Raw genomic sequence first — 26,699 nt, 5'->3', positions numbered from 1 at the left:
CCAAACTGCATCCAATTCACCACACGACCACAAGGCATGGAGGGCAGATTCATTAGCACAAGAACAGCGATCACAGAGAGGATTTTCAATAATGGTTCGACGCACCAAATTTTTCTTGGTGGGTAGAGAGTTTCGGCAGGCCCTCCAAATAAATTTTTTTACTTTGTTTGGTACCTGCAGTGACCAAATACCACGCTATAACTCCCTATCTTCCACAGACTGGGTTGCACTATCAGAAGCTTCCTCCTCCGACTTCAAGAACTAGTAACCCGACTTGCTGGTATATGTCCCTGTTTGAGTGAAGGGCCAAAAAAGTCTGTCCTCCACCCCTTGTTGTGGCAACGGCATGGACTTGATCAATTCAGCCTCTTCAAGAATGAAAACGCCTTCAATGATTGAATGGTTCCAACGGCGTGTCGCTTCATTTATCAATATCTCCACCCTTGCATCTGCTATGGTATCAATGATGGGAGAAATTACCTTGGTTGGGTGTTTCCGTGGCAACCATGTTCTCTGCTAAATGTGCACATACCTCCCATTGCCCACCCTCCACCTACAACCTCTAAGTAGCACATCTCTCCCATAAAAAATACTCATCCATGCGTAGGACCCTATGGATGACTCTTTAGACTCCATTATGGAGCAAATTAGAAAGAACCGGGCTTTGAAAAATTTATAGAAAAGCGAGTCTGAGTTTTGCAAGAGCCTCTAAGCATGTTTTGCCAACTAGGAATCATTGAAAATTTCTAGGTCTCTAAAACCCATACCCCCCTCCATCTTTGATTTTGTCAATTCCTCCCATTTCAACCAATGAATTTTTCTCTTATCCCCTTTCTGACCCCACCAAAATTTTCTGACCATTGATTCAATCTCATGGCAAAGACCCACGAAATTTTAGAGCACCCCATAACATATATTGGAATTGCCTGAATGACCGCTTTTATCAAGATCTCCCTCCCCGCCTGGGATAAAAGCTTCCCTTCCCAACCTTGTAATTTTCTCCAAACTTTTTCCTTGATGAAATTGAAGCTCTCCTTCTTTTTGCTTCCCACTAGAGATGGCAACCCAAGGTATTTGTCATAATGTACAATCTCTTGTAAGCCCAAATCCTCCTTGATCTCAACCTTAGTGGCTTCTAGAGTGGATTGACTAAAGAAAATGGCAGTTTTGTTTTTGTTCACCTTTTGGTCTAACCCCTCCTCATAAATCTCCAAAAGTTTTCTGCACTCCTCAATGGTTGCCCTCCAAAAAAGAAGACTATCGTCTACAAACAATAAGTGTGTTAGTTGAAGGCCATTCCAGCTAATGGATAGCCTTTTTAACTCCCCCATTCTCACATATTGTTGTATGAGTCCATGCAAGCCTTCCGTTCACAACAAGAAGAGAAATGGAGAAAGTGGATCACCTTGTCTAATGCCTCTGGAAGGTTGAATGAGGCCTTGTCGTTCACCATTGACAAGGATAGAATATGTCACTATTTTTATGCACACCATAATCAAACCAATCCACCTCTCACTAAACCCCATTTTTCTCATGACATTCTCCAAATACACCCACTCCACACAGTCATAGGCTTTGCTCATATCTAACTTCACAACCATGTTGCCTGTTTTCCCTATTCTCATATTATTCATATAGTGAAGTGACTCATAAGCAACAAGGATATTATCCGTTATCAACCTATTTTTTGTAAAGGCTGATTGGTGTTCAGATATAATGCATGGTAAAATTTTCTTTAATTTATTGGCCAACACTTTTGAGAAAATTTTATATAAGACATTACATAAACTGATGGGGCGGTAATCACTCACACTTTCAGGGTTTTTAATTTTTGGGATAAGGGTGATAAAAGTGTGGTTTAATGGATGTGGGATGGTACCTGAATTGAGCCAAGATAAAACTGAATTTGTGACATTGACATCTACCAACCCCCAAAAATGCTGGAAGAACAAAGGTGGCATGCCATCAGGACCCGGGGCTTTAAGAGGTGCCATCTGTTTCAAAGCTTTTTTTACTTCAATAGCTATAAAGGTATCAATTAAAGTAGAGTTCATTTCTTCAGTAATCATCGAAGGAATGTGCTCTAATTGAGGCCATTGGGGATTCGGCCTTGAGGTAGAGAAGAGCTCCCTGTAATAGTTTACCAACACTAGATTTATCTCCTCTGATTCCACTCTCATGTGTTGTTCTCATCCATAATTCCCTAGATTTTATTTTTCCTATGTCTCTTAGTAGCCCAACAATGGAAGAACTTGGTGTTGTTATCCCCATTTTTTAGCCAAAGAGTACGTGATCTTTGGCTCCACATTCTTGCATCTCTATCCAGTAGAATATTGATCTCCTCCTTTAATTCCCTAACCCGACCATTTTGCCCACTTACAATAGTAGCAGATTCGGCCTTCACCAAGAGAGCTTTTTTCTTCATTAATTCCTTCCTCACATTGCCGAATATGTTGTGGTTCCACCATGCTAGGTCCCTACCACAAATCTCCACCCTTTTTAGAATATCACTGTCATGATGCCCCACGGAATAGGAAGACCAAGATGCTTCCACCATTTTTGCACAGTGTTCATCTGAAAGCCACATTTCCTCAAACCTAAAAATTCTTTTTTTTGGGGGGAGGATCCAAACCCAACAGGTTGATCAAAAGCGGACAATGATCAGAGGAGACACTTTGAAGGTGTTGAACAATCGAACCCAGGAATTTTAGAAACCAAGTGTCATTAGCCAAACCTCAATCAAGTCATTCCCAAATTGAATGTCCATCCTCAAAATGTTTACTCCATGTGAACCGCTTACCCACAAATCCAAGATCCAAGAACCCACATTCATCAATAACATCTCTAAAGAGTTGCATCTACCTATGTTGTCTGATAGCCCCGCCTAGTTTCTATTCCTATTGAGTGAGTTCATTGAAGTCACCTGCACATAGCCACGGGGTTTGTGGGTGGTGGTTTTAATTTCGCAAACTATCCCAAGTTTCAATTCTTTTTGATGTATCTGGTTTCCCATAAAAACCAGTGAACCTCCACTCATGTTCAAAACCCCTATCAATCCAAGTGTCAATATAGTATTGTGAAGAATCAATCACCTCCAAGTTCACTGTTGATTTCCAAAACAAAACAAGACCACCTTCACGGCCTTCCTTCGGTACTACCCATTTGTGTTCATAGTCAATGCTTCGTTGAACTGTATCTAGCCTTGCTTTATCTGCTAGTGTTTCAGCTAAAAACACGACAGGGAGGTCTTTTGCCCGGATCATATCTTCAAGCTCCTTCCCTGTACGCAGGTTCCCAAGCCCATGACAGTTCCAAACTAGGCAACTTATTGTGATTGGCAGGGCTGAGCATCAGCCTCCACCAATATCATTTTTTGTTCTACTACTTCCTTTGAAACCTGTTGACGTTTGTTTGGTAACGCAGGAGAGCTATCAACTTGCATGGGTGTTCTTTTTCCTAAGGTCAGGGACGTATGGGTAGGGTTAGCTAGGGTTGGATGGTTTGGTCTCTCAAGCCTTGTCCATTTCGGTTTAGGTGGTTGTGGTGAGACCCTAGGGTTTTCAGGTTTAGCACGTGGTTTAAATGTGTCACGTGATGGGGTTAAATTTGGGGTAGGGTCCGGATTGAAAGGTGGTGGGATATTTTCATTTTGTTTAAAGTTATTTGAGTGAGGGCATGGGTTTGTTGGTTATCATTGATGGGAGTTGTTTCATACTATTACTCTACATGCCATGGCATAGATTTAATTAGGAGGTACAGTCTCTAGATATCTTTGAGCAAAGCAAAATTTTCCATCATCATTGTCAATGAATTAATTCCAGTATTAAAGTACCTCCAGGTTTGTTAGATAACTAAAATTGTTAATAATTATTCCTTTTTCTTAAAGGTCAATGAATTAGATTTGCAGTGCAAATTAATTGGCTGTCCTTAAAGTTGAGCATTACTTTTGCTTTGTGAACTGAAGGTACCGGTAGTCAGTAGATACCTTATAGTTATAGATATTAGATGGTAACTCCAGCTAATTTTGTTGACACCATTAATTACTCATTTAGGTGATGGGCAACAGCTAATAATAAGTGAGGATGTGTACTTATATCTACTTTATGTAAATTTATTCTTTTAAGTTTTTGATTAACACCTATAAACTTTGTCCATGTACCTTTGTCATTCACTTCCTTGAAAAAGATATATAAAACAAAGAAAGTCAAGTCATACATGCAAAAACAAAATTAGGTGAAAAATATGGCAACAATACAAAGGGAAAAGGAAGATTCAAAGAAACCCTCACAACACGTTTTGTTCTTTTATTTTATTTTTTATATTGCAAAGAATTTAAAGAAAGAAATAGGACGTGCGCCTCATTGTCAAGGACTTCAATTCTATTAATTGGTTTTTGAAAAAGGGGTTTGGTATTATGGTATATGCCACGTTAAAAAAACGATGCCGACATTGTGTTCACAAACGTAAAACACACGAAGTTGTAAAGACCAGGAACTCTCAGATTTTGGTCACTTATTTTAATTTTTTGAATCGAAGGAATCTTTTCTTTTTCTTTTTTTTGCTCCTGGGCATTGAATGAAACAATAAAAAAGACAAGTCCCTTATAGAATTGTCGTGAAGTAAAAAAATTATAGAATTCAATGTCATCTTGGCATGGTCTGGATCCTGGACATTTTAAAATTCAAAAATAATGGTATGGTCAATTGCAAAATAATCTGCAATTAATGCTCTCTTATGCTAATACAATTTGTTAAAAAAATTGAGTTACTATTATATAAAAAATAGTCCAAAATCAATAATTTTAGGCAAAGATTTTTTATTTATTTATTATTATTTAAGAATCAGCAAAGAGATTTTAATTACCACCGCAACACAAGAATGTGAGTTTCTGGTAAGAGTCTTTATATTCCTTCACATGATACTTGACCGGAGTTAAGCGGTTCAAATAATGACACTTCAACGAATGTGTTCTACCCATGATAATAGTCTCGTCAAGGCCCCAATAATAAATGTGATAACATGATATTACTCATTATTGTCACGTAGCGTTAGGTCAATGAGTCCATATCATAAACCCCTATTTCTATTTAAAAAAAAAATTATTTAAATGAACGCGTCAGACAAAAATTTAAGATAAGGAGGGACTACATTATGACAAAAATTTAACATAGGGTACCATTTCTTGAATGAGAGTAAAAGGAGTGAGAATGAAGGAAGAGCACTAAAAAAATGTAAAGAAACTTACTTTCATAATTAAAGAAGACAAATAAAGAAAGATGAAATAAATACATAAAAGGATCCGAAGTTTGCTCTACAAATAATGGACTACGGTCGAAGAAGAAGAATCCCACATTATTCGACCAATGGCACGGGCACGGGCATGGCCCCGCTGTCTTAGGGTTGTGCTCTTCGGCCAGCCTGTGTACCTTTTCTTTGTTGGAGATCTAAGAGAGACAAGGCAGACATTTGTTTTGTGTTTTTAAAGATATCTACAAGTAAGGTGTAGTTGGCTTGGAGGGTAGGTCATTATCATCCAATTAAGAAGGTACATGTGGATGATTCATCATGTCCTTTTCGTATTAGTCTTTGTTTATTTGTCCAAAACAAAGGGAGTTACCTACTTACCCTAGGTACAAACTCTTTTTTCACTCACTAATATAATCAATTGTAACTAACTGGGTCAATATCATTTTCATATGGTTCAATCGTAAGCACAATTTTTTTTTTTTAACATATTAATTATAATTTATCGTTTCAATTAATTGTAAAATTTTGTATGAATAAGTGTATGTCTTTAGTCAAGCGTCATGTAACTCAATTGGTTGACACATTTTATTATTTTTAACAAAGACATCAAGGTCAAAGAATTTGTAATTCAACTAGTTGACATTTTTTAATGTATTGGCATAAATTTACCTATATTTGTTTCCCTATTAGGCTAAGAACCTATTTTTCTTCTTTCGTCTAACTACTTTACTTTTTTCACTCACGCCAAACTCCTAACCCAAAAAAGAGAGTTACCCACTCACCCTAGGTACAAACTCATTTCAATTAGGGAGGTACATGTGGTTAATTGATCCTGTCCCTTTTCGAATTAGTCTTGTTTATTTGTCCAAAACAAAAAGAGTTACCCACTCACCCTAGGTACAAACTCCTTTCTCACTCGTTGGTATAATAATTGTAATTAATTGGGTCAATATCATTTTCCCGTGGTTCTATCATAAATATTAGTATTTTTTTTTATTTACATATTAATCACAGTTTATCATCTCAATTAATTGTGAAATCATGCATGAGTAAGTGTATGTCTCAAACCCTAGCACATTTTGTTGTTTCCAACAAAATATTAAGGTCAAGGGATTTATAACTCAATTGGTTGGCATCTTTTAGTGAATTAAAACATAATTTGTCAATCATTTTTTTATTATATCTCTTACCGTTCAAAATACCAATTTTTCTTTATTATAGTTTACCAAGACACAAAAACAATAAATAACTGAAATAGGGATTGAATAATGCTCTCTAAATATAGGGAACAACTGTAGTCTATAACAAAACCCCAAAACATGAAAGGGATATATAAGCTGATGTGGGGTGATTAATTTTTGGGTTTCCTTTACTATTTTGTTTCCTTACCTTAATTCATGGAGCTTGCTGCCAATGCTCTTTTAGTTTTTGTAAGCTTAAAATCCAAAGACAATTGTAACTTTGCTACCTCTAGTGAGGCACTCTCTCCAAAAATTCACTTTCACTATGTTATCCTCTGAAGAGGATATTATCATTGTGCATTAGGTACTTGATTTTTTTTAGTGTGCTAACTCTAATGTGACCTAGTCTAGAGGATCTTAGTTGACCTTACTTAGCAATAAAGGAAATTCTAGCCGACATTTAACCTTTTTTTATTTTTTAAGAAATAAACACACACAAAAGAAAATGAAAGATGTTGTAACACAAAAACATACCATAACTCTAACTTAAGTGTTATTAGAAATTCAATCTTTTCCAAAATCTTCCACGTGTCCCGTGAATACAAAAACGCCCCCATCACATTATCCAAAAAATACACTTACATAATGAAAAAAATTTAAAACATTTCTTTTTTTTTTGCTGAATAAATTTAAAACATTTCTGGTATATATATAAAAAGTCCTACATATCTCCAAATATATAAGACTAAAGTGAAGCCCGTGAGTGTAAATACAAGAGACCATCCATTAGTTAATTCCAAACCAAAAAAGAAAGAACACTAAAAAAAAACTAAAAAGAAAAAAACAACAGAACGTGGTGAGTGAATGACAGGTCCAGATGTCGTTGATCCAAGAATGAATGAAGGGGTTAAAGAACAAAAGGGTGGAAGACAGATCACATCACATGGTAGCAACCCCATGGCCATGAGGCATAGACAAGGCTGAACAAACTTGGTCACGAAAGATTAAAAATTTGTCATAGCGGGAAAAACAATTTTACACGATAGGGATGATGGCATATGCAGACAAAGCAAACAATACAACTTTTACACAGTGGTTCCGGTTCAGGACATTTAGGTGAGTCACGTCAGACCGTATATAATAGAGAAATGTATCAAATTTACCTATTTAAATTTTTTTGGTAATTTATTTGCAAAATGTTTATAGAAAAATATAAATTTTATTAACTTTTATGTTAAATGTTAAAAAAAAAAAAACCTAAAAATTTGTTTATCTATAAAAGGCTAAGACAAAATATAAAGTAGAACTTTTTTCCACAATTCCAAACACGCACATCATTTTCCCACTAACATTTAAATCTATGAAATATCTCAAATATCTTTTGGGTTAACCCAATTTTTCCTCTGTTAGGTAGACACATAGAAACATCAATTTCAATTATTTTGCATCATACGAAAACATATGCATTAAAATATCCTTAGTGGTTACTGATTAGCACTTGTTGACTGATTCTTAAGAGCTTTTTGAGTGTTGAGTTCGAGTGATAATCCAATAATACTAACCCTATATGGTGCAGGTTGTTTATGATTCGAATTTCATTTCTTACTCTATTTAACTTATAGACAGTAATTATTATTTTATGAATGAGGTTTAGAGAGGAAAATGTTCGAGTTTTGGGATTAGCGGTATGTTGTAATTATTTTTAAAAAAAAATGATAACAATTATTTTATGGTTAAATTATATATTTAGTTCTCCATTTTGACTTTCATTTTAAAATTATTATTATGCATAAAATGCATGGCTTTAAATTTTATATAGTTTCAAAAATATATTTATCATTGAGATAGATGGAAACTTGTTCATGTGATAACGGAATTCATGACATATCATCATCTGTTTCATGAAATTTATTTGATAATAATATAATATAAAGAAGAAATTTTAAAACAAAAATGATAAATTGAGTTTACAACTTACAAATGTTCAATTTTACCCTATTTTATTTTTAAACTTTAACATATTAATTTATGAAAATAAGATAACATTTCAAATTTTCAATCGTGTATTCAGATGTTTTAATTAATATTTTTTAGTAAGACAAAAATTGTACTTCACTACTTGTAAGCAGTAAACATTTAATGAAGTAGGAGAAGCCCAAAGTGTTGCCATTGTTGCACAGTAGTAGCTAGATCACAGAAGCTCAGTCTCAGAGCTTCTCAATCTCACTCTGTTCCCCACATCACACACATTTGGCCACTCTGAGCTCCGCTTTCAAAATTTTGCATCCGCATAGTTTGAAAGAGAGAGAGAGAAAGAGAAAAGATATGGAAACTCACTCAGTTTCCAAGCTACTGATCTTGCTTTTGATGGTCTTGTATCATGGTTCTGAGCTGACACAATGCAGTGTCACGTACGATAAGAAGGCTATTCTCATCAATGGCCAAAGGAGAATTCTCATCTCTGGTTCCATTCACTATCCCAGAAGCACTCCTGAAGTATATCCCTAACCTTTCTTTTTTCTCTTTTCTTTGAATTCATCTAAAAGAAGTGGTTTGTTTGTGGATTTTTGTGACTGTTTGGACTTTTTGTGTAATGGGTTTTGTAATTGTTTAGATGTGGGAAGACCTTATTCAGAAGGCTAAAGATGGAGGCTTGGATGTCATAGACACTTATGTGTTTTGGAATGTTCATGAACCTTCTCCTGGCAATGTACCATTCTTGATCTGCACCATTTCTTACTTCCACTTTGTTTTGGTCTATTCTCTTCACTTTACACTTCATATGTTTTAGATTTTTAGTTCTAAGCCTTTTCTTTTTTGTGTGAACTTGGTTTTTAGTATAATTTTGAGGGGAGGAATGATCTGGTACGGTTCATTAAGACAGTGCAGAAAGTAGGGCTCTATGCTCATCTCCGCATTGGACCTTATGTTTGTGCAGAATGGAATTTTGGGTACCTGTTAACTTCCACTTTTGTTTTATTTTATTGTTTTTGCTAGATCTACATGTGTAACATGTTTTCTATCTTTATGGCAAAGCAAATGCTTGATGTTAGATTTTTTTTTTTTCAAAGTTTGTATGAGTGGTTGATTTGGCTGTTATTCTCTCTTTGATACAGGGGATTCCCTGTTTGGTTGAAGTATGTTCCTGGTATGAGCTTCAGAACAGATAATGAGCCTTTCAAGGTTTTTCTTCCTCTACTTCCCTCAGTTGTTTCCTGAAAATTTGAGGCCTAATCTGATATGTCAAATTGAAGTGAAAAAAGAAAAGAAAAGGAACATAGTAACAATTATGATGCTCATGTTGGTTTAATAATTAAAATTGTGTAAATGCTTTGTGATGAAGACGGCAATGCAAGGGTTCACCCAGAAGATTGTCCAGATGATGAAGAATGAAAGGCTATTTGCTTCGCAAGGTGGTCCCATTATCCTTTCTCAGGTATGGCTTCTTGACATATGGCCTTGTAAAGTTTTAGGTCCTGTGTATCTGTTTTGATGTATGTCAAGATATGTGTGGTAGGCAGTAGCAACTTATGAGTTTTGGCCAACAATGGATTTGGCATTGATAGCAGTGAATGGTCATTGTATGAACTGATTTGCAGTATATTCTTCTTCTGCTTTGCATAGATTGAGAACGAGTATGGGCCTGAAAGCAAGGCACTTGGAGCTGCTGGCCATGCGTATATAAATTGGGCTGCAAAAATGGCTGTTGGATTGAATACAGGAGTCCCGTGGGTGATGTGCAAGGAAGACGATGCCCCAGACCCTGTGGTGAGCTCTCCTTTTCTTCTTACATGCTGGACCTACCTATTCCATTATTACTTTGAAATTTGGCTATAGTATTATAGACTTTTTGAATAGTTTTAAATCTTGAAGATTAACTTGCAGATAAAATTTCTTGCATAACTAATCCTTTTAACTCATCTGAAAATTCTGAGTTTGGTCTCTCCATATCTTGACTACAGATAAATGCATGTAACGGTTTTTACTGTGATGCTTTCTCTCCCAATAAGGCTTACAAACCTACCATGTGGACTGAGGCTTGGAGTGGCTGGTAAATGTGCTTTCGGTACATTTGAAGCTGACAGTATGAATGCAAACATACTCCTCTGATTTCCCCACTCTCCCTCTCTTAATGATTAGGTTCACAGAGTTTGGTGGCACAATTCACCAACGACCAGTTCAAGATTTGGCATTTGGTGTTGCTCGTTTCATACAAAAGGGTGGCTCATACATAAACTACTACATGGTTTGTTATCTTGTGTGAATCAGTTCTCTGTTTTAAAAAGGACTAGTTTTTCCTGTCACTAAATTTGAGGTCTTAGTCAATGTCTTATGGCTTGTGACAGTATCACGGAGGAACAAACTTTGGACGCACAGCTGGAGGTCCATTCATTACAACAAGTTATGACTATGATGCCCCAATTGATGAGTATGGTGAGAAAGCTGAGCTCAAATTCATCATGATAAATTTTCTCAAGATTTTTGTGATGCTTTAAATGTATTCACCATGTAGGCATGCCTAGCAAGAAATTTCATTAATGACCCACAAACCCATGGATTAATTATGTATTTTGCAATTGATTTCTAAAGTTTCCAAACTACACCAAATAATTCTTTTCATGTTTTCCCAAATGAATGTGTTTCCCTGAACTCAAATTCATTGTGAAATTAGTCCAAGAATTCAAATGACTTCCAAATATTGTTCAGAATATGTTGCCACATCTTGCGTTCAAACAAGACTTCTATATTCTATCCTGCTTTGAGTTCATTACTTTTTGGATCCTGATTCCTTCCCTGTAAAATTAGCACTTTGGTAATGTCAATTTATATTTTGTAACTCTTAGTCACAACTAATTATTTCGGACTGTGTTTAGGTTTGATCAGGCAACCAAAATATGGTCATTTGAAGGAGCTTCATCGAGCTATTAAGCTATGTGAACAGGCTTTAGTTTCTTCAGATCCTGTTGTTACTTCTTTAGGAACCTATCAGCAGGTCAGCTATTTCTCTTAGCCGAAAAATCCACGTCAATACTAACTATGGCAATGGAAATGCTTAACTCAATTATGGTCATCTCCCAGGCTCATGTATTCTCTTCAGGGAGAGGACGGTGTGCAGCTTTTCTTGCAAACTACCACACAACCTCTGCTGCTAGGATATTATTCAATAACATGCATTACGATTTGCCTCCTTGGTCAATTAGCATCCTTCCTGACTGCAGAAACGCTGTATTTAATACTGCAAGGGTAAGTAAAGTTCTTGCTTTCATCTCAATCCATGTCAGAAGGAAAAACAACTGATGTGGTGGAGTAGGTTATTTTATGCTTTGTTTTTTCGGACAAAGGACTGATACAATTGTCCTGTCAAAAAGGTGGGAGTTCAAACGTCACAGATGCAAATGTTGCCTACCGATTCTGAATTGCTCTCATGGGAGACTTATGGTGAAGATATTTCTTCTCTAATGGACCAGTCATCAATGACAACTGTTGGACTCCTGGAACAAGTAAATGTTACCAGAGACTCGAGTGACTATCTATGGTACATAACCAGGTGAGCTGCTACATCATCCAATTCATGAATGCTTATCCCCTAATTTGTCAATTAGTAGTTTAATGGATCTCAAAGCCCTAAATAATGTTTTCGCATTAGTGAATTAAGAAATTCCCAAGGTATCATGAAAGAACATCTTAAATTAAAAGTAAAAGGGAGAATGGGCATTTATTTTCTATCTCTAAGTTTTATTAATATTTTGTGAAATTACAATGTGACCTGGCTGTGGCTTCCACCATCCATATAAATGCGTTTAGTTTCGCTCTTCATTACTATAGATTGGTTGTGCAACACAATGAATAAGGAATTGGTGAGAAATTGAGGGTTGGAATGGGGGAGAGAGATGAAATGGAAGATGGCTCAAGCGCTGCAGGGCTCGCAGAAACAATTTTTTATTTAAAAGTCTTCTCTACACTTTCTGGCCTACTAACATATACTCAATTTACTCTTTACACTGGACAGAGATTCATCTAGAGTGCACATGTTCTGACTGCCAATGTGATCTATTTTTGATTTTGGCCTTTTTTAATTAATATTGAAAAAGCTTTGTATAATTTTCTATTTTGGATGTCATTTCAGTGTTGACGTTAATCCGTCAGAATCATTTCTGCGAGGACAAAAGCCCACTCTTAGCGTGCAGTCAGCTGGGCATGCTGTTCATGTCTTCATCAATGGGCAATATTCAGGTTTGTTGAATTTAACCTTAGTAATTGACTTGAAGCCCAGCCAAAATGAAATAGTCTTTTGCTAGTGGACTAGTACTTCAAATTTAGTACCTGCATACTCTCACACCAGAAAATTTAGTTTGGTAATGTCATGTTATAACTTGTTACAGGGTCGACCTTTGGGACCAGGGAGCAGAGGCAATTCACATTTACTGGATCCGTCAACCTGCATGCTGGAACAAATAAAATTGCACTACTCAGTATAGCTGTGGGATTACCGGTTAGTGCCCCATCCATGACTTTGTCCAAATGCAAATCTGGCAGTTTAATCATTTGTCAAACTGCAAGTTAACTGGTCCATTCTCCTAATCTTTGGGTCCTTTAGCATGGGGCTGCAGAACCTCTTCCAGACTTGACCCAACTAGATCATTAACATGGCAAAATCATAAGCCATTAAGTTATTTCATGTACTGACTACTAAATTTCTGTGTTGTTGAAGAATGTCGGATTCCATTATGAGACATGGAAAACAGGAATCCTTGGTCCAGTGTTGCTACATGGTCTTGACAAGGGGCAAAGAGACTTATCATGGCAGAAATGGTCCTACCAGGTGAGACAGAGCAGTTATATGAACACAAATGCAGGAACATCTTATTCAGTTATTTGTTTATGTTTTGTCTTGATCCCAAAAGTTTTAGTCTCACAGTATCTTCTGTATACAGGTTGGCCTAAAAGGAGAGGCAATGAATTTGGTGTCTCCTAATGGAGCCTCGTCTGTTGATTGGATCCGAGGATCACTAGCTACGCAAAACCATCAGCCTCTGACATGGTATAAGGTAGGAGAACTACAAATATATATATATATATATATTAAAAGTTGGAGGGGGGGGGGGGGTGGGGGGGGAAGGAGGAGGAGCAAGACAAAATATTTAGTGTTACAGACAAGTTCAGTTAGAAGCTAAATAAATTGGTAATTGCAGGCTTATATCAATGCACCTAAAGGAAATGAGCCACTGGCTTTAGACATGCGGAGTATGGGAAAGGGTCAAGTGTGGATCAATGGACAGAGCATAGGAAGATACTGGATGGCCTATGCAAAAGGCGATTGCAATACTTGTAGCTACTCTGGGACATTCAGGCCCACAAAATGCCAACTTGGTTGTGACCAACCAACCCAAAGATGGTATTAGATTCTTAGTTGCTGCTTATCAAAACATTTAACATAGCAATTAAATCTTTATACCTGCCCTCAAAGATTGCAATTTGGGCAAAAGGCAAGCTGAGCTTGGTTCATTAGACATATCTTCATGCTTGTTTAACTTACGTTATGTATTATTCAGGTATCATGTTCCAAGGTCCTGGTTAAAGCCAACACAAAATTTGTTGGTAGTTTTTGAGGAACTTGGTGGGGATGTATCAAAGATTTCTCTTGTGCGGAGATCAGTGACACGTGTTTGTGCTGATACATCTGAGCACCACCCAACTATTGAGAATTTTAGTACTGAGGGCCATGGTGAACCAAAAATGCTTCACCAGGCCAAGGTTCACTTGCGCTGTGCAGCAGGAGAGTCCATATCAACTATTAAATTTGCAAGTTTTGGGACTCCTTCCGGAACTTGTGGAAGTTTCCAAAAGGGAACCTGTCATGCACCAAACTCTCTTGAAGTTGTAAAAAAGGCATTTCCTCAACTGCAATCTTTATTTTTTTCTGTAATATATGTGATCTAGTTGTGGTTTAATAAACTTGCAAATCTTCCGTTAAAAAAAATTGTACTAACATCTCTTAACGTCATGTATTTCACAGAAATGCATGGGGCAGGAGAGTTGCTTGGTTACCATATCAAATACTACCTTTGGGGCGGATCCATGTCCTGCCATGTTGAAGCGATTATCAGTGGAAGCTACTTGTTCTTCAGCAAGTACAGGCACCGAAACCAATTCAAGGAGATGAGAACACTGTAAAAAGCAGGTAGAAGCTTTCTGGTGAAATTATCATAGCCTGCATATGACAAGAAGCAATTAAGCATGAAATGAAGAACAAGAATAGTAATATTACAGGAGAACTTTCAATATCATGATTAATGCAGGATTCAACGAGTTACATATAGATAGGGGTATCTCATCTAGGCAAGATTTTTCCTTTTTTTGGAAAATATGCTTCTGCAAGTACTTTGTGGTGGATGGGCAAGGTTTAGTAAGGGATTGGTGACCAAAAATTATTCCTTGTTTTACGCCAAGCTACAAATAATCTGTGATTCTTTGGCGATATAAGAAATTATTTATGGGTAGTAGAAGGTAATAATTAAGCACAATTGGTATTTAGTATTAGTAAAATATATGCTTCAAGAGCGATTATTGTGTAAAGACACAAGCGCTTCCACTGAATTGTAAGTTACATTTCACTTATTAATGTATGATACTATATTGCCATCTTAAAGATTTGTACTAGTAAACACTCTACTTCCTATTAACAAAACATCTTTTTCCTTGCTTCTCTCTACTTCAATGGCAATAGGGGGAAATTGCCATTTCACCGCTGCTCCTTAGCAACTGCCTTTTGCCTAACATGGACTTAACTAATAGACAATCTGATTTGGTTGCTGAAATTTTGTGTTGGATCATGGATGGCCTGATATGATATATCTACAAAGTTATTAACAATAGTATGTCAGGCACAACCTCAAAACCTTGACGTCCAAATAGGTTTGTGGCTTACTTTCAAGCCCAATTCAGCCACATCCAGTCTATTTTCTCATCAAATAAATATATTCAAAATGATAACTAGTTGTTCAATACAGAATTATAGTATAAACCAGTTAAAGTCTTCAGCTCCATTAAGAGACTTGTGTACTGTAGCAATCTTAAGCCCTCTAAAATCCAACTGTAACTAGCATAGGGCGGCCCTGCCTGTAATGTCTTTTTCTTCTTACATTGAGAATGGAAGTGGGACACTAAAATGATGGCCTTCACTAATGCAACTAGCTTGGGTTACGAACTTGCAATCAATTTGGTAAAGAAATGTGTGTTCTTGAACATTATTTATTACTCTTAGTATTTATCATAAGAGTAATGATAGAGACATAAAGTCCCACAACTTTTGTCACAATTCACCATGCAGCGAGTTGTGACAAAAATTGTGGGATTTGTTGTGCCCCTAGCATTTTATTTATTTATTTATTTATTTTTATCATTATCCATTTTCCAGTGGTCGCTGTGATAAAAGTTAAGACTTATTGTGTGACTTGTGTCCCCAGCATTTTCCTTACTATTATCCATTATCCAGTCCTCTTTCCTGCTATCACATGGACCATCCTATAGTGAAACTGAGTGGTGAGTAGCCTTTCCGTTTGTCAATACTCAATAGGAGCTTTGGGGCTTGGCTGGTCCGTACAATAATGGCTTCCTTACTCGTTACTTTAGCCTTATGTTTCACGTTCTTTCATCTTCCACTTTATTGGTCAACATTAGAATTTACTTCTGCTGTCCTTTCACAGAGACTTGGGATGTATATATTGACAAACAGAAAAATAGAGTTGGGCAATCATTAATAATTTAGATAACTTTGGGTCTAGATTAGGTTTAGTACTTCAGTGCACTGGACCCGATTAGATTGTGAAATGTGTCTAAAAATAGACATGTGTCACCATTTCAACAAGTCTAGTGCTACTGGACCCAAACTACTCCCAATAACTTTCCTTTTGACGGAGAGGGCCCAAGGGACCTCTACTTTTGTGGCAACCTCTTGCAGCCAGATAAGCGCATTTTTATCAAAGATGCTATAACTGCTAAAATGCTATTTTTAGCATTTGAAACCACAAAACTCAGCTCCATCAAAGATGTTAAATCCTAAAAAATTTAACATCTTGCTACAATGCGCTCTAATTTTTGAGAGCACACTGTAGCAAGGTGTTATCATTTTTTAATATTTTTAATTCTCTCTCCTTAGACAATCACTTTCACTCTCTCATTGTCGTTCCCTCTCATCTCTCTTTCTCAGACTCTCCCTCTCGTGGGTTTGCTGTGGTCGTTGATGACTGAAAGTGGGTTGTGGGTCCAACGGTGGTGGGTCCAACTGCAAGTGGAGGTTTGCTTGATGGGTCTCGGTGGTACCGTGGTTGGTTGTGTCATAAGTTGAGGTTGGTGGTGGGTTTGTGGTGGTTGGGGTTGGTTGAGACCGTGGGTTGAGGTTGGTTGAGGCTGTAGGTTTGCGCCATGGGTTGAAGTTGGTTGAGGTTGTGGGTTTGTGCTGTGGGTTGAGGTTGGTTGTGCTAGTGGGTTGAGACCGTTGGTTGTGGGTTTGTGGTGGTTGGGTTGTTGGGGTGGTGGTCATCAGAAAGGTTGGGGTGGGTTTTGGCTGCGATTTTGTGGTGGGTTCAAATTGGGATGAGTTTGATTTGATTTGATTTTGGGTCTTGATTTGGTTTTGGGATTTTGGGTCTTGATTTGGTTGGGGTGGGTTTTGATTTGATTTATAGTGCGAAGGAGGAAGGGGAGAGGAAAGTCAAGCCGCCGCCGTGGAAGAAGATGATGACGGGGATGAACTTTTTTATTTATTTATTTTATTTTGGTGGTTGGGGGTTGAGGTTGTGGTTGGTGGTGGTGGTTGTGGCTGTGGTTGTGGCTTTGGGCAGTGATGACAGTTGTAGTGGGTTTGTTGGTAGTGAAAGAGATGTGAATGAGAATAAAAAATAATAAAATATTGATATTTTAATGAAGTGATAAAAAATATAAAATCTTTGATGTTTGGTGTATTGTAAAGTAAAGTGTTAAAATTGATAGAGTAGGTTTTTGAAATAGTAAATGCTATTTTTTGAAATCTTTGATGAGGATGCTTTAAGGGTATAAAATGAGATATAGAAGCCATTTCCACCAAAAATGAGAAAAAAAAATGCATTTAATTTTAGCTACCTATTTTTCAAATACATCCTTTTATATATATATATATATATATTGTAAGGACCAGTTTTGAGAATTGGGCTGGAGAATGGCTTAAGAATTAGGCTGGAGAATTGGGCTGGAGAATTATATGGAATGGCTTAAGCCCAAAAAGCCCCAAAAAAATGAATTTATAGAGAATGGGTTGGAGAATTGGGCTGTAGTTGATCAAACAAACATTGGAATCAATTAGACGATAAGAGAATGAAATGAAATAGGATTATACTAAAGAAAAATAATCCTCAGCAAGTTTCAAGGTGTACTGTTCTCTTATATTATCTTCAAATTCGGTTACAAGTTTTGTTCCTGAATATTATAGAGTTTTCCTTTAAATTTTTCCGATCCCCTCTTCCTGAAAGGTCTCCTCCCTTATATATTTTCTTCTAAAGCATCTTGATCCTACATTTGTTAAGCATCTGAGCCATCACTTGAGTGTTTGTCCCATTAGACACCCTCTCTAGTATTATATGTCATGGGGTCACCAATTTCACCATGTTCAGGAGTTTTCTCCACATTAATGTGGCTAGGAAAATAGCTGCAGAACATTAAATGCGGTGGTGATAGCTTCGTTCCTAAGATATCTTAGGACTTCCTTCAGTCCAATATCCCTTTGATGGCTATTCATACCGACAGAACCTCCTGGGAGGTCTTCCTACATTAGTAAGCTATTTCTTCTGGCCTCAGCTCCAACCTGCCGAGTAGATATTATCCTCGGCCACAACTTCCTTGAGCCTTTGAAACCAAAACCTAACCTTTTTCTTAATACCACAGTCCTCTTTGCTGGAAATTACTCCTATTCAGAATAATCCTTATCCTCGACTGGGCTATGGGCCCATTATAATAAATTTACATTAGGAATTTTGGGCCTTACACCCCTACATATATATATGATGATTTTTATGTGTTTTTAAGCCTTAACATGCATACCAATATTCATAATAATCAGTTATTTACCATTTAATACATAAACTCATCTTTCATATATTATTTTAAACTACAAAAATTTAAATTTAACCAATTGATTGATAATAAAAACTATAAACCGTTCAATCCACCTGACTCTCCCAACTATAAACTCATATTTTATATATTATTGGGTTTCCTGAAATTTTAAACACGGCTTCGTGGCCTAGGCAGCTAGGATGGCCAAACGAGGACTGAGATTTTGTTTGACCAGTACAGGCAAAATTAGGTCTGCAACTTACAAATTAAACCATAATCAGTTAGCAGCCTTGCTAATACCCCTTTTGAGCCAATAGTCAAATGACAAGGAACCCCCCACTTTTATGGCTACAGAGTGCATCTGCGTGCAAGAGAAACAATCTACAAAGAGAAAATTTTATACTAAATGTTTATAATTTCCCAACAAATGATAATTAGAAGCATTACAATATGCTTCAATGTCTTTAACATAACAACTGTGCAAGAAGAAGAAGAAGAAGAAAAAAAAGAAGGAAATATCATATAAACATAAACAAAAGCACTGTGGACTACTTCACATTACTTAAAACCACAAATATTAAAAGGTCAAATGTAGCTGAATACAACAATACATCAAGCACACATTTTAGACATCTACTACCAGAGTAGTAGTAGCTCTGTTCTTATCATCAAATGAAAACTAGAAGAGACACATACGGTACTGAGGTTCATATATATTCTCCTCCATATTACATATCATTCAACAGAAGTGGCATGCTTTTCTATAGTCAGCTGCAACTCCTCTTTCTTTGCACCCACAACCTTGTCCACCAATTTGCCTTCTTTCAAGAACAAAAAGGTTGGCATTGCCTCCACAGCCCATTCCTCAGCTACAGTCTGCAGACAGCCGAGTAATTTTTTTTTTTAAAGTTAAAATCATATATTGGTTTGAATTGAACTACGCACGGATTTCATACAAGTTAATCTAGAATCAGATTAGGCTATTAATTAGAAACATGTTAGCAATAGATTTGTTTACCTTCAATTCATCCACATCAACCTTCAGGAATAGGACATTAGGAGTCTTCTTAGCAAGCTCTGCCAGAACTGGGGCAATGAAACGGCATGGTCCACACCATGAAGCCGTGAAATCCACCACCACCTATCATGCAACTTTCTTAGTAAATGGCATTTTTTTTTTCAAGAGATTCTATGAATCAGGACAAAAACAAAGCTAAAAACATGAAAATGGAAACTCATAATTCTCACACAACAATTAACGACAGTACAGTATTGGTCAATACAACACAAATAGTATTATATCCCTTAACAACAATTAAATTCAATCATATGTCTTATTAGTAACTAGCTAAGCTCTGCCATAACGCCATAACGAATCTCTACATGGACAAAATTCTTTTTTTTTTTTTTTTCCCAATGATATAATGATTCTCTGAGCACATTGCTTTCCCAGTATCTAAATATACCAGACAAACACTTTATATGTATGTTAAAGCATCTAACCTAAAAGTAAACCAATTCAAATATTCAAGAAGGAGCTATTCAAGGATTCAAAAATATCTAATTAGACTAAAGCAACAAATATATTATACAGACAATACAAATACTTTTTATTTTTATTTTTTATAATAAAAGTTATAAATCTTCAAAATACACAATATTGTATGACAATTAAGTTTTATACCCTGTTATATGAAATGATGATATCTAATTAAAATTTATAAGGGTAATTAGTCCCACAGAGAAATTGAATCAAGAACCTTTCCAATATTAGTTTAGTACTTTTTTCTCTGAAAAAAACTAAATCTAGATAATTCCAAGACGTTATTGAAATTTATCAATTCGAATTTAAGAAGAAAAAAAATTCAATGCAAGTTGATTACAAATATTTTATTCTTCTGGGCATTAAAAAAGCAGTTGTTATATTGTGGCCATTAAAAAACAACAAACAAACAAATCAGGCAAAACCAAGATTAACCAAATCCCTTAATCAATTGTTGGGATTTCAATTCAGGTATGCATATATTTTTCTAAAGAAATAATTTTTTTAAAAAAAAAAAAAAAAAAAAAGAAGAAGAAGTTAAATGGAATACCAGTTTCTTAGCCTCATTTCCCTTCTCAAGTTGCTGAGTCCAAGCCTCAACAGTGTGGCAGCCAATCACTTGGTTCTCTTCAGCCATTTTTGTTTTCTTTGTTTGTAAGTAAGCTGAGATTCGCAGGTAAAATGTTTTGTTTTGATGTTTTGCGTGATGAGAGAAACCTATGCCATGTATTTATAGCTACATAGCTGCTCATAATTTACTAAAATGTCCAGCAACTTGCGCTGAATTACTATACTGCCATTTTTCTGAATGTGAGTACGCGATTTGAGTGACGCATAGCCCTACGTCATAGGATGGAATGGAGTATTTTTATTTCGCTTTAATGCACCATACGGCGTTCAAACAACGCACGCGGTCGCAGCCACTGTTTCACAATTTCACATTGTAAATTTTTTTTTTTGATAGGATTCACATTGTAAATTAAAACGTATGCATACGCATAAAAATGTACATATATTATACGGGATTCATATCCTTTAAATTTCGTAAAATTCTTTATTAATAGATTTTTTTAAAATCTTAACTACTCTTTTATGATATAAGAGTTTAGATTTTTCTATATCAGCATTCCACTAACAATATTTTTTAAATAATAAATAATATTACAAACAAAACAATTAAGATTATTGTTAGTAGAATGCTGACATGGCAAAATTTAGACCATTAAATTATTAAGAATGGTTAAGATTTAAGGAAATATATTTGGTAAAGTACTCTAGGAAATCTAGAGGATCTCAATCCATATTGTACGCATTTAATTAGGGAAAAAAAAAGTTTCTTTCTAAAGTTTCTCTCCTAGTGTTTCAAAGAGGAAAATCTAACAGTTGAGTGTTCGTTTGAAAACGGTTAATTTAGCTGACACTGAAATTTTTTTACTGAAAATACTGTAGATAAAACTAAAAAGTAGTTGAAATAGTATAGTGGAACCCATGAATAGTATTAAAAAGTGCTGTGAGACCCATAAATAGTAGCAAAAATAAGCCGAATAGTAAAAAAAAACTGGCTTTTCAAGTCATGCCAAATGCACACTAAATTACATGTTCTTATTATATACAAGAATATCAAAGATCAATATAACTATGTTATTAATTAAATATTTAAAATTTAAGTTTTGTGGTCTAAATTTATGGATAAAAACATGTAATTTAACATAATGTATGTTAAAAACATGTAATTTATTATATTGTATTATTAATATAAAATTTACATTTAATATTAATTATAGGACAAAATTTCTTTCCAGATTAATTTAGAGAGAAATTCTTCAAACTTCTCTTATATTTTTTTTATTAGATCTAAATTTTGAAATTTTAACCATTAAATTACATGTTTTTAACATACATAATGTTAGTTTTTTTTTTCTTCTGAGAAATGAAATTTAACATTATGTATGTTAAAAACATGTAATTTAATGGTTAAAATTTCAAAATTTAGATCTAATAAAAAAAATATAAGAGAAGTTTGAAGAATTTCTTTCTAAATTAATCTGGAAAGAAATTTTGTCCTATAATTAATATTAAATGTAAATTTTATATTAATAATACAATATAATAAACTAATAATTTTTTTATTTAATACTTTATCAAAGGTAAAGCAAAAGTCAATCAAAGAATAATCTTAACTTTTAATTGGGATTGATAACGATAAGGATAAGGTCGGTTAGGTTTTTTTTTTTTTGGAACCATTGATTAGATGAATAGATATCGATAATGTCGGTAAAGTTTGACTTGGTTGAATCTAATTAAATTTGGTGCATCCTTTGCAAACCAAATATATATATATATATATATACACACACACACACTAGCATCTCACTTTGGAATAGATGATAAAATTTGTACATGTTTACTGTTAGAGATTCCTTGCCTAGTTGAGCTATGAATTATTTAATGGCAAACTTAAAATTGAGATGCAAAATGTAATAAAGTGTGATCTTGGTATAATTTAGGATAGTAAAGTGTATTTTTATTTATTTATTTATTGGATATAAATTTTGACAAATACACAATTACATTATATTTTCTTTTTATATCTCTCATGTTTGCAAAACTATGAGAAAATCAAAAATAAATAACTATGTTATCAATCAAATATTTAAATCTTAAGTTTTTATAATTTAAATTTATGCATAAAGAAATAAGTTTATAAATCGAATATTAAATAACATCTGATAAATACAAAATATGTAACCATGTTAATTTTTGTAGCTACATACAAGCACACACTTTAGACATCTACTACCAGAGCCATCGCTCTATTCTTATCATCCAATGAAAACTTGAAAAAACTCAAAACAGTAGTGGGGTTTATATATTCTCCATATTACATATCATTCAACAGTAGTGGCATGCTTTTCTATTGTCATCTGCAACTCCTCTTTCTCTGTACCCACAACCTTGTCAACTAATTTGCCTTCTTTAAAGAACAAGAAGGCTGGTATCGCCTCCACAGCCCATTCATCAGCTACAGTCTGCAGAAAAGTTAAAATCATACATATATATTGGTTTGAGTTGAACTACGCAGGAATTTCAATTTCATACCAGTTAATGTAGAATCAGATTAGGTTATTAATTAGAAACATGTTAGGAATAGATTTGTTTACCTTCAATTCATCTACATCAACCTTCAGGAATATGACATTAGGAGCATTCTTAGCCATCTCTACCACAATTGGGGCAATGAAACGGCATGGTCCACACCATGATGCTGTGAAATCCACCACCACCTATCATGCAGCTTTCTTAGTAAATGGCATAAATATTTTTTTCAAGAGATTCTATGAATCAAGACAAAAACAAAGATAGAAACAGGAAAATGGAAACTCAATTCTGACGCAACTAATAACCTAGGATGCTCAGACTGGTACATGTTCGATACTATGACACAAACAATTTTTGAAAAATTATAACATGATATAGTAGATAGGATGTTATTACAACATAGGTATGACACATATATGACACCCCAAATTAAGTGTCTGTGCTTCCTAGCTAATAACATTAAGAGCAAAACTTGGGCATAGTTCCTTTACCGACAATACTCTATTGGCCAATATAACACAAATAGTATTATATCCCTTAACAACAATCAAATTCAATCATATATCTTATTGGTCAATTCAATTACATGGTTAAATTTAATTTAAACGTATTATGTATAACACCTAAAGAACTGTAACTAGCTAAGTTATGCCATAAAGTTAATCTCTACAAGGACAAAGTTCTTTTCTTTTACCCCAATGATATAATGTTTCTCAAAGACTGGGCAAACACTTTATATGTATGTTAAAGCGTCTAACTTAAGGAAATTTCTTAAGTACTCCTGAAGTATAGAGAAATGATGTTTCCTCCTCTTACATTCATAGTAGACCCCACTATGAATGTAATGAGTGAACCCCATTATGAATATAAGAGGAGGGAGTATCATTCTCTGTACTTCGAAAGTACCTAAAAATTACTTCTAACCTAAAAGTTAACTAAATATTCAAGAGGGGGCCATTCAAGGATTCAAAAATATCTAATTAGACTAAAGCTACAAATATATTATAGAGACAATACCAATACCTTTTTTTTACATAATAAAAGTTATATATCTTCAAAATATTGTATGACAATTAACTTTTATACCTTGTGCTTTCTTTAAAAAAAAAAAAAACTTTTATACCCTGTAACATGGAATGATGATATATAATTGAAATTTATAAGGGGTGATAAGTCTCAAGGAGAAATTGAATCAAGAACCGTTCCAATATTAGTTTAGTACTTTTCTCTCTTGGAAAAACTAAATCTAGATCATTCGAATATGTTATTGAAATTTATCGCTTTGAATTTAAGAAAGGAAAAAAAAAAGAGTCAATGCAAGTTGATTACAAATATTCTAGGCAAGCTAATTTTGTGCAAAAAAAAAAAAATATGAAGAGTTTAATATAAATAAATCATCAAAAACCCAATAAGCAAAAATTAGAATAAAGAGTAAACGCATATGTATATAAAAAATAAAAAGTAAAATTCATGTATATATCTATGACTTAAAAAATGTGTAACTCTTATGGTAGGTATATATAATTTGAACCTATATATGTATGTTATTGTAATTGTCTTTAATTGTACCGTGCATATGCATTGGTTATATACCAGTAATAATAGTGATCGAATAAGAAAAGAAAAACAATATACCGACAAACAAAGGAAAAAAAATGAAGAAGGGTGGTTGTTAAATGGGAATACCAGTTTCTTGGACTCATTTCCCTTCTCAAAGTTCTGGGTCCAAGCCTCAACAGTGTGGCAGCCAATCACTTGGTTCACTTCCGCCATTTTTTTTCTCTCTATTTGTTTATAAGTAAAATCAGATTCGCAGCTAAAGATAAGAAGGGTGGTTGTTAAATGGGAATACCAGTTTCTTGGACTCATTTCCCTTCTCAAAGTTCTGGGTCCAAGCCTCAACAGTGTGGCAGCCAATCACTTGGTTCACTTCCGCCATTTTTTTTCTCTCTATTTGTTTATAAGTAAAATCAGATTCGCAGCTAAAGATTTTGTCTGATGTTTTGAACAATGAAAGAAACCTATGCTACGTATTTAATTATTTATAGTGAATCATTTTGATTAGATGAATAGATTTCGATAATCGATGTGATAAGGTCGGTCAGGTTTGACTTGGTTGAATCTGGTTAAACCTATCTGTATCCTTTGTAAAAAATTCGATATAGAATAATTATAGACAATTCGATGAATTTTTATAACCCTTTTAACTCGAACATGATAAATCTTATATAGGTATAGACTGGGTATTCACCAAACCGCATAAATCACACCAAAATCGCCCGCAAAATGACATAACTGCACTGTACTGCACACTGCACTGCATAGTGCAGTACGGTTTGCGGTTTTATAATAAGAAACCGAACAAACCGCACCGCACTGCACCCTCTCTATATATTAATATATTTATTTATTTTTAATATTAAAAATATTATTAATAGTTTAATAACCCTAGTTTTCAAAAAAAAAAAAAGAAGTTTAATAACCCTAACAAGTGTTGACTAGAAAAGCCAACCCAAAATAAAGAAAAACTAGCTCAATAATTTAAAACTTGACCAAAAAAAAGAGAAAAATTAGTTTTGGACTGGGTAAGAAAAGCCCAAAATTTGAAAAACATACCGACTTCAAACCATATCTTATACATAATGTCGCATATGTGACCACAAAAATGAGGTGTGTTGCGGTTATGGTTTTGGCTAAACTCTAAACTGCACCACACCGCACATGTGACTGTAAAAACAAGGTGTGGTGCAATTATGGTTTTAGCTAAACTACACTGCAAAGTGTGGTGCTAAAAATAGCCCAAAACCGCACCGCGAACACCCCTATATCAGGTCTATGTATATTTCATAGATTGAGATAATGTGCGATACTTTGATGCAATTAACTCATTTTTTTTCATTAAATTTTTTTCATTTTTTCATTTTGCAACTTTTTAACTTTAACATTTTTTTAAATATATTTAATTTAATAGTTGAGATTGAAAGTTACTTTTTTTCAATTTTCAATTTTAATCCATATTTTACCAACGTTATTGTGGGGCCTGTTAGTTAAAAAGGGATAGTAATCCTCAGAAGTGGGCTCGGGGCCCAACGGCCCAATCCGAGGACACTTCGTTATCCGAGGATATTCTAAAAAAGTTTTATTATTACTAAATGGGTAATAGAGGAGAAACGAGTAGATATTATATATACGGCGGCATAGTACACGTCCGAGGACACCAAAGTCCGAGGTGAATGTAACTTTCATGTTATTGGGAAGACTCCGCCAAGTTGTATCTGAACTGGAAATTGGATATAACTTAAGGGGGCGTCGGGGAAGGTAGCAAATATCTTCTAGGGCCATCACCTCCACATTAAATGCTTTCCAGCTAACACTCTGGCCGCATTAATGTGGAGGTGATACCTGAACAGTAACTAAGCAGCTTTATCACACATCTAATCTGTAGCTCAACTAGGCATTTTCAAATTCTCACTCCTCCAATATCGAATTAAAAAAAAAAAATCTTTTTTTTTTTAAATTTTCTTCATAAATAGTCAAGT

The 26,699-nt window shown here is 34.8% G+C and overlaps 3 protein-coding genes across 3 annotated transcripts; 1 reads left to right on the top strand and 2 right to left on the bottom strand.

The window, feature by feature from the left end:
• Nucleotides 1-8,550: 8,550 nt before the first annotated feature.
• LOC111986109 (beta-galactosidase 5) lies at nucleotides 8,551-15,078 on the top strand. Its single transcript, XM_065765110.1, has 19 exons — nucleotides 8,551-8,924; nucleotides 9,043-9,138; nucleotides 9,267-9,379; nucleotides 9,545-9,611; nucleotides 9,772-9,864; nucleotides 10,053-10,196; nucleotides 10,391-10,479; nucleotides 10,569-10,674; nucleotides 10,775-10,862; nucleotides 11,303-11,421; nucleotides 11,508-11,672; nucleotides 11,798-11,976; nucleotides 12,556-12,662; nucleotides 12,812-12,921; nucleotides 13,141-13,251; nucleotides 13,364-13,477; nucleotides 13,622-13,824; nucleotides 13,982-14,318; nucleotides 14,446-15,078. Exons 1-19 carry the CDS (start codon nucleotides 8,754-8,756, stop codon nucleotides 14,590-14,592), a joined length of 2,559 nt encoding a protein of 852 aa, XP_065621182.1. The 5' UTR covers nucleotides 8,551-8,753; the 3' UTR covers nucleotides 14,593-15,078.
• Nucleotides 15,079-19,041: 3,963 nt separating this feature from the next.
• On the bottom strand, nucleotides 19,042-20,783 carry LOC136064009 (thioredoxin H-type-like). The gene is made up of 3 exons (XM_065765129.1): nucleotides 20,612-20,783; nucleotides 19,537-19,659; nucleotides 19,042-19,394 (listed from the first exon to the last, which is right to left on the bottom strand). The coding sequence occupies exons 1-3, from the start codon at nucleotides 20,696-20,698 to the stop codon at nucleotides 19,254-19,256; spliced, it is 351 nt and encodes a 116-aa protein (XP_065621201.1). The 5' UTR covers nucleotides 20,699-20,783; the 3' UTR covers nucleotides 19,042-19,253.
• A 1,974-nt stretch (nucleotides 20,784-22,757) lies between these two features.
• LOC111986122 (thioredoxin H-type) lies at nucleotides 22,758-24,978 on the bottom strand. The gene is made up of 3 exons (XM_024017753.2): nucleotides 24,847-24,978; nucleotides 23,223-23,345; nucleotides 22,758-23,090 (listed from the first exon to the last, which is right to left on the bottom strand). Exons 1-3 carry the CDS (start codon nucleotides 24,931-24,933, stop codon nucleotides 22,950-22,952), a joined length of 351 nt encoding a protein of 116 aa, XP_023873521.1. The 5' UTR covers nucleotides 24,934-24,978; the 3' UTR covers nucleotides 22,758-22,949.
• Nucleotides 24,979-26,699: the final 1,721 nt, after the last annotated feature.

This window comes from Quercus suber, unplaced genomic scaffold (genome assembly GCF_002906115.3).
Source record: "Quercus suber isolate HL8 unplaced genomic scaffold, Cork oak 2.0 scaffold_608, whole genome shotgun sequence".
Classification (NCBI taxonomy): domain Eukaryota; kingdom Viridiplantae; phylum Streptophyta; class Magnoliopsida; order Fagales; family Fagaceae; genus Quercus; species Quercus suber.
This window is presented reverse-complemented; position numbering and strand designations above follow the sequence as displayed.